The sequence below is a fragment of the Helianthus annuus genome, chromosome 16 (assembly GCF_002127325.2).
Source record: "Helianthus annuus cultivar XRQ/B chromosome 16, HanXRQr2.0-SUNRISE, whole genome shotgun sequence".
Lineage (NCBI taxonomy): Eukaryota > Viridiplantae > Streptophyta > Magnoliopsida > Asterales > Asteraceae > Helianthus > Helianthus annuus.
Window position 1 is genome coordinate 21794654 of NC_035448.2, and position 7527 is coordinate 21802180.

The following is a 7527-nucleotide window of genomic DNA, read 5'->3' on the forward strand; positions in this document are numbered from 1 at the left end:
TTAAATTGCTTTTCATGACTCGTGGGCTTCGTGGTAATCTCCATTATCATTATCATCATCATTCACCAATGAAAGGGGTGGTATTCCACTAGTGGCCATAAAGCCACCTCAGCTCTACGAGATGTTCTACGAAGCCACACCCTTTGGCCTAAGAGCCCCGTTACAGGAGGCTTTTTATCAGTTATATACTTTTAAATTGCTTTCCATGACTCGTGGGCTTCATGGTAATCTCCACTATCATCGTCATCATTCACCAATGAAAGGGGTGGTATTCCACCAGTGGCCATAAAGCCACCTCAGCTCTACGAGATGCTTCACGAAGCCAGACCCTTTGGCCTAAGAGTCTTGTTACGAGTCTAAGGTTTTTTTATAAATTATATACTTTTAAATTGCTTTTCATGACTTATGGGCTTCGTGGTAATCTCCACTATCATCATCATCATTCACCAATGAAAGGGGTGGTATTCCACTAGTAGCCATAAAGCTACCTTAGCTCTACGAGATGCTTCACGAAGCCAAACCCTTTGGCCTAAAAGCCTTGTTACGAGTCTAAGGTTTTTTATAAATTATATACTTTTAAATTGCTTTTCATCACTCCTGAGTTTCGTAGTAATCTCCACTATTATCATTATTCACCAATGAAAGGGATGGTATTCCAATAGTGATCATGAGATGGTTCACGAAGGCGCACCCTTTTGGCTTAAAAGCCCCTTTACGGGTAAGGTTAGGCAAATTTACCATATTTTTTATCCAACACATGTGTCTTTTTTCTATTTGTGTTTTGCATATAAAAAACAAAATACAGGTTTTTTAGAGAACGATTTACCATATAATGTGTTTTGGATGAAAATTGTTTTCTTTGAAATTATTAGGTGGTAAATTAAATGATAACCAACAAATTTGTAATTTTTGATAAATTTTGAACCCGTGGGCTTCGTGGTAATCTCCACTAACATCATCATTCACCAATGAAAGGGGTGGTATTCCACTAGTGCCTAGTAGCCATAAAGCCACCTCAGCTCCACGAGATGCTTCACAAAACCCCACCCTTTGGCCTAAGAGCCCCGTTACTGTCTAAGGTTAGGTAAATTTACCATCAATTTTTATCCAACACAAACGATATGTATTTTTTTGTATTTGTGTTTTGCATATAAGAAAATATCGGTTTTTTTAGAGAACGACTTACCCATATAATATGTTTTGGATGATAAATTATTTTCTTTGAAATGGAATTATTAGGTTGTAAATTAAAGTATTTTAAATTTAAATGATAACCAACAAATTTGTAATGTTTGATAAATGTTGAATGACAAATTCACACATTCTATTACCTTAGGAAGAAAAAAACATCCCCTTTAACCATCAAACTTATTCTCAATATGTTTTGAAGTCCCCAAAAGGCCAAAATCTATTTTAGCATTCTTTTTGAATAATTTTGTTACTAAAAAACATATTTGAAACTAATTATTTGCCTCAAATAATTAAATTTAAATCAAAGTCATCATATTGATCACATCATAATTTAAGGCACATTCATACGATAAAAATCATATATATGTTATAAAGTCTGGAAGCGATTTATTATGCATCTGGTATACATAAGTTGCATAGTTACTGTTACGTAACTTACATGTACATATTGTATTTATTGGTAATTAACTTGCTTAAATCCAGCTACCGATAGCGGGATCTCTGCGATTCGGCTATTAAGTCGTTCGTACTCGATCGACTGAGCCCGAGGCGCGACCTTTTTGGGGAAAAAGGAGCATATGCATCCCACAAATATCAAAATCCCAGCAAGTATCCAACTGAATTGCAAGTTAGCGAGTGCCCGTGCCCTCAAACCTGCGTCGTGGGTCCCACATATGACCCCGCCATGCATGTCACTGTCACCACCATGACCCAACCTTAGGGTGCACCCTTTAGGGACAAGCTCAGGAACCCATAGCAAAAATCCCATGTTAATGAACCACAGTCCTTGAAACACAACCGATATCGAAAGAACAAGTGATGAAGGAAAGCTTGATGGGAATATAGTGGTGGATATAGCGGATAATAGCGATACAAACACGATTAATTGCATTAGCCAATGGTAATAACCCTCGAGCCCGACATGGTCAGCCGAGTGATAATGAAGTAAGAACAACTCTTGGCCAAAAACCGAAGCTGCAAGGATTCCAGACACCTCAAACCACATGTCGGATTTGTGATTGATCTCGGTTACAAGGGTGAATCCGGCGAATATGACTAGGTGGAGGAACATAGTCGCGTGCTCGTAGTTATTGAGCTTGAACGCGAACGAGAACAATGGGTAGTCCAAAACTTGCATAACTATGGAAAATATGGAGAATGAAACAATTAGAAAGAGTTCCATGTATATGAGCTTGGAAAACGGGTGCCAAAAGCTTGATCTGAACAGATTCGGGCCTTTCAGGTGATAGGCCCGAACCGTGTTGAAGATGTGCCATAAGCCGAGGAGGGCTAGGGCCGAACCGGGGACTAGATGTCCAGCAAGTGTTCCCATGGAGTGTTGTGTAATGTGTGGTTGTGAAAGAGGATTGTTTGGGCATAAATATATATGTAGGAAGATATAATCATACAAAAAGAAGAAAAAAAGGTTGATGGGCAATAGGTAGTGCATGGTGATAAGTGAATGGTGCATGTGATTTCCACAAACAAGTAATTAGAAAAAGACAGCCATTGCCATTTATTGATTAAGGAAAAAGATTTAACTGATGTCCTATCATAATTTCAAGAGTCATATGCGAGTAATAAAGTTTATGATGTAGCGTGTGTTATGATAATAAAGAACAAATCATGTTGATTCTGCGAATACCCGTGATGATCTTCCTTAAACCCCCTAAAATTCAATTCAAAGGGCAGAGAATTTGAAGTGAAAAGTGATTAAACTCGAAATTCATTTCTGACCATTGGAATTATAAGAGCAATACATAAATAGAGACTGAAATTCAAAATGGGCCACAAAAACGCCATGGGCCTAACATAAGCCCAAAAACAAAATGCATAAAACACCGAAAAAACATAAAAAGTGTCCAAAACTCCCATTAGAATGTGTTTTCTAGGGCAAAACTTGGACAAGGCCCCTCCGGGGCCTTGCCACGACGAGCTACCCATTTCAAATTTCGATTTGACTGGTCGAACGCCTAAGACGGAGACCCGTAGCCAAAGTTATACTCGTTTTCGTAAATCACCCTTGGATGCTCGATCATGGGCCTCCAGAAATGTCATGGCCCGATCCTCTACACTTGGGCCTGCATCAGTTTAGTTATTTACTCATTATGATAACGATATTAATAAAGTTCGGTTGTTAACCTAAGGACCGGTCACCATACTATGAAAACGATAAACTCTAACTAATATTCTCTGGATACTCCCTCGCAGTCAGAGCGGATGCTAGGTATTAGAACGCTCAAAACGAAGCCGACAAAAGTGAATATGTATGTAACATGTATAATAAGAACATACAATCTTTAGAAACCAAAACAAAATAATCTAGCAGCAAACAGTGGCGGAAGATCTAAAGCCATACGGGGTGGTGGGCTTGTGACAAGTAGCATAACATCGGCGCCACGAATAAAAGAGATACGAGTGTGACGACAGCCAGCAGGAGCCACAACTGTGTTTCGCGGTGGCAGTTCTACGATTGTGGTGACACAATGGATGGAATGGGGAAAAATAATAAAACCATCTTCAAGGTTGTATGGGAATGAGAAGAAGATAACGAAAGTAATAGTACAAGTGAGATGATGGGGAAGAGGGTTGATGACCAACCATTGGCATAACGGAAATCCCGTCAGGTATTTTGTATCTTTAAAATATTTATATGAGTACAATGAATATAAAGAAAACACAATAAAATCATATATTCTAACTATAGCAATAATATAGCAATGAATTCTAACTAATATATTTTCCCGACACTATCTATAAATACCTGCTAATTTATTCACATAACATAAGTCATTGGTATTCTTTACCGTTCACTATATACACTTTATAAAAACCGTGCACTATATACATTTTTTTTTCAAAATTAAACTGTCAAACTTAGTTTCGTAAACAACATTGCACTATGCAACTTTAAAAAGTTAATATGACTCGTTCTTTTAGAATAAACAGACTTTATTTGCTTTTTCTTTACTGTATATAAAAAGCTAATAGTTTCCTCAATAACAATCTTTTTTTTTTGAACGGTGACTTTCTTTTTGAGTGACCCAATGTCACACTGCCTAATCGGCGGTCATAGCCAAGTTTGCCCAGACTTACGTTGTCTTAACCGGGCCCGTGCTAGGTTGGCCAGACTTGGTTACGGCGTTCCCCCGGAAACCGTACTGCCTCCACACGAGTTGTCTCGCTGAAGTAACAGCCGGATGAAAACCGGGGTGCGGCTCAGGATCGAACCCCACTCGGTGGGTTTGTCACCATCATTGCCCAATATCCACCCTAATATGACACAAGTGGGAATTGAACTTGAGTCTCTACTGGAAAATCCAAGTCTCCTACCACTAGGCGTCTGATCAATGTATAGTTTTTATAAAATAACAATAAAAAAACCCCTCAAAAGTAATATGTTTTTCCATAAAATATTTGTTTTATAAAATAACAAAAAAAAACCCTCAAAAGTAATATGTTTTTCCATAAAATATAACAAACTAGAGTTTTTGACCACCGCGTTGCGGGGCGAAGGTCCTAAACTCGTACTAAGTAAGAAAACGACGACCAAAACCAAGAAAATCATAAAATATAAGCACAAATTTTTACTGAGACGTGACGTAAAACTTAGATAAATACAAAAGCAAACTTATAATGCGAGATAGCATAAAAATAGACAAACTCGAATTTTTACTAACAAAACTTTTAACCTAAAAATAATAAATCAGGCAAACTTGAAGGGCAAAAAATGAAACATACAAACTTAAAAAACTTAAACTATAAACCGCTCTAGCTACAAAAAAAAAAAAAAAAAAAAAAAAAAAAAAAAAAAAATCTCTTTTTGCTATTTAAAAAGGGGTAGCAGCGCAGCTTGTTGTCCGTTTATCATCTATCTCAATGTGAATTCATAACACGTTTCAAATGCAAATAAATACCCGCTCCTAGTTCATTAAACACAAGAAAAGAAAATCACTAGAAACAGAAGACAATAGAACATAAAGAAAGGAAAAGAAACTTTAGTGGACTAAAAACTAACCACCAAAGTTTGGTGGTCAAACTCAAAATTCAACAAATGCGACTGTCTGCAAGACATTCGCAAAATGTTATATTAGATAATAGATAACATATACGAACTAGATAAAGACTGTCTTACTAAATTAACAAGAAAACAAAACTTAAAATATTTATTTTACACGTATTTAACTTGAATCGAGCATTTGCATTAGATATAATCAAGTTTTTCCTCAGGTAATTTAACAAAATTTATATGTATCATTTGGATCTTCTTCATTAGGTGTGGTATATAAATAATTTGTCCATGTTATTAAGTAATAACTACTGAACCTGACTAATTACTATCACATAAAGAAGGGTGTGCTTCTTCGTCATTTGACATTAATGTGCTTCTTCATCACCTTGCACTAGATTTCTTGTAGCTACTTAAAATGACCACCCACATGAGTAGCCACAAAAACATGTTCCACAAAGAAGAGCCCTATGAAATAAGATAACTATTTGTATCATCACTATCACCACGTTTAGAACACGCGGAGTGGTAGGCGTTATGGTGATGTTGAAGCCCCTTCATACCGGGAACACCGCCCAGTGGGGTGACGTGGTGGCAAGGGCTTGCTAATCTTAACTGGTATGGAGGGCAATGTGTGGGTGAGGTGGCGACATTTTATTGATAGGTGGATTTTGGGTTGGTCTTAATTGGTTCTTGTTTATTTTTTTTATAAAAATATCATTTTCACACTCCTCCCACCATGTGTTTTCTTTACCACGCCCTTTTACTGACATGACAGTCACGTGATACTTAATGCCCCTCTTCATGTCCTCCCACTCCGTATAGTTTTAAAATAATGTATTTTTCAGCGCTTAACCATGTTTTGGTAGTTTAATTTTCTATCGAAGCTTTTTGACACTCATGTATCAATATTACTATAACTATTAGGGTGGAAGGAGTGGGTCCGGGGAACCCTTCGGTGACTTAAGTTTACCGCGCAGCAAGGTGCCGCAACCCCTTCGGCGACCAATCTTCGGTGAATAGTGAGCGACAAAAATGGTGAGTAGTCACCGAGTGGGAAGAAGAGAGAGGTGGGAGGGAGAGGAGGTTAATGGTGGCCCCAACCCTTTCCAACCAATCACAAATTTATCTTTTTTTAACAAATTGTTTAGCATTCTCCATGTGTTTGAGCACCTCTAGTGATTGAGTGTAAAATTTAGAGGAGTGAGAAATTAACATGACATGATATTATTAGTTAAGAGAAAAGTTTACCACTACCCATTTAAAGATCACTCCTTCCACCCTTTTATAAAGAGTATGTATATACATGGTCGCATATTATATAATGCTCCTTGTTTTGATGATGGTAATAAAAGTATGAACATGAGATATAAATATAAATATTTACTTCCAACAAATGATTCCATTTAATGACACATGACACTTCTTCCTTTAGTCTAATAATTTTTACTTGTATTTTATTTAATTAATGTATTTTTAATAACATTATTTTTAACAATTAGTTCATGGATATCACTTATTATAAATGTAGAAATAACTATTTTCTGATTTATGATAATGAATACCAAAACTTTTGGTAAGACAAATATTAAATATTATATTTTATGGTAATTGATATAACTTTAAATTTAAATTCATACCAAAATTATCTCCAAATAATTTTCGTTATTATCTATAATTTTAAATTTATGATTTAAAATCAGTGTATCGGAAAAGGACTATTAGAATGTTTGAAATAAAGTTGATCCAAAGAAAAGGGCAGGTGTAAATGGTAGATTAGGGCTTTGGATTGTTTAAAAAGAACTTGTTTGCTATTAGGGCGGAACCAGAAGGGCACAAGAGGGTCTACAGATCCCCCAATATAAGTGTTTGTTAGAATTTAATATATCAAATTTGTAATTTTTTTTAAAGAAAAGAGTAAATTTCAAAGTTCGTCCTTTATGTATGTCTAATATATCAAAGTATGTCCTTTATCTTTAATAACCTCAGAAAACATCCTTAATGTTTGAAAATCCTTACATGTTACGTCCTTTAGTCCTAATCCAGTTACTTTTCATGGTTAAATTTGAATAAGTCAGCCCCACATAAGGGTATTTTGGTCATTTTATCATAAATATTAAAATAAATAATCATCAAAAACAATAAATATATACAGACTAAATGTTTCTCCTTCTCTCTCTAACTATCCTAACCCCACCACCACAACCCAGCTGCCACCGCCACCACCACCACAGATCTGCCACCACCACCACTTCACCTGCAACTTTAATCTTCTCCAAACAAATTTTCCGGCAAATTTCAAACCAGTTTTCCGGCAATCAAATCAT

At 36.2% G+C, this 7527-nt stretch overlaps 1 protein-coding gene across 1 annotated transcript; it reads right to left on the minus strand.

Moving 5' to 3' along the window:
• Window positions 1–1536: 1536 nt before the first annotated feature.
• LOC110920039 (transmembrane protein 45B) lies at window positions 1537–3044 on the minus strand. Its single transcript, XM_022164278.2, has one exon. The coding sequence runs from the start codon at window positions 2660–2662 to the stop codon at window positions 1646–1648; it is 1017 nt and encodes a 338-aa protein (XP_022019970.1). The 5' UTR covers window positions 2663–3044; the 3' UTR covers window positions 1537–1645.
• Window positions 3045–7527: the final 4483 nt, after the last annotated feature.

What these genes read in the sequence shown, in the direction of transcription:
- LOC110920039 (XM_022164278.2), bottom strand. Translation starts at nt 2,662, where the DNA reads ATGCACCATTCACTTATCACCATGCACTACCTATTGCCCATCAACCTT.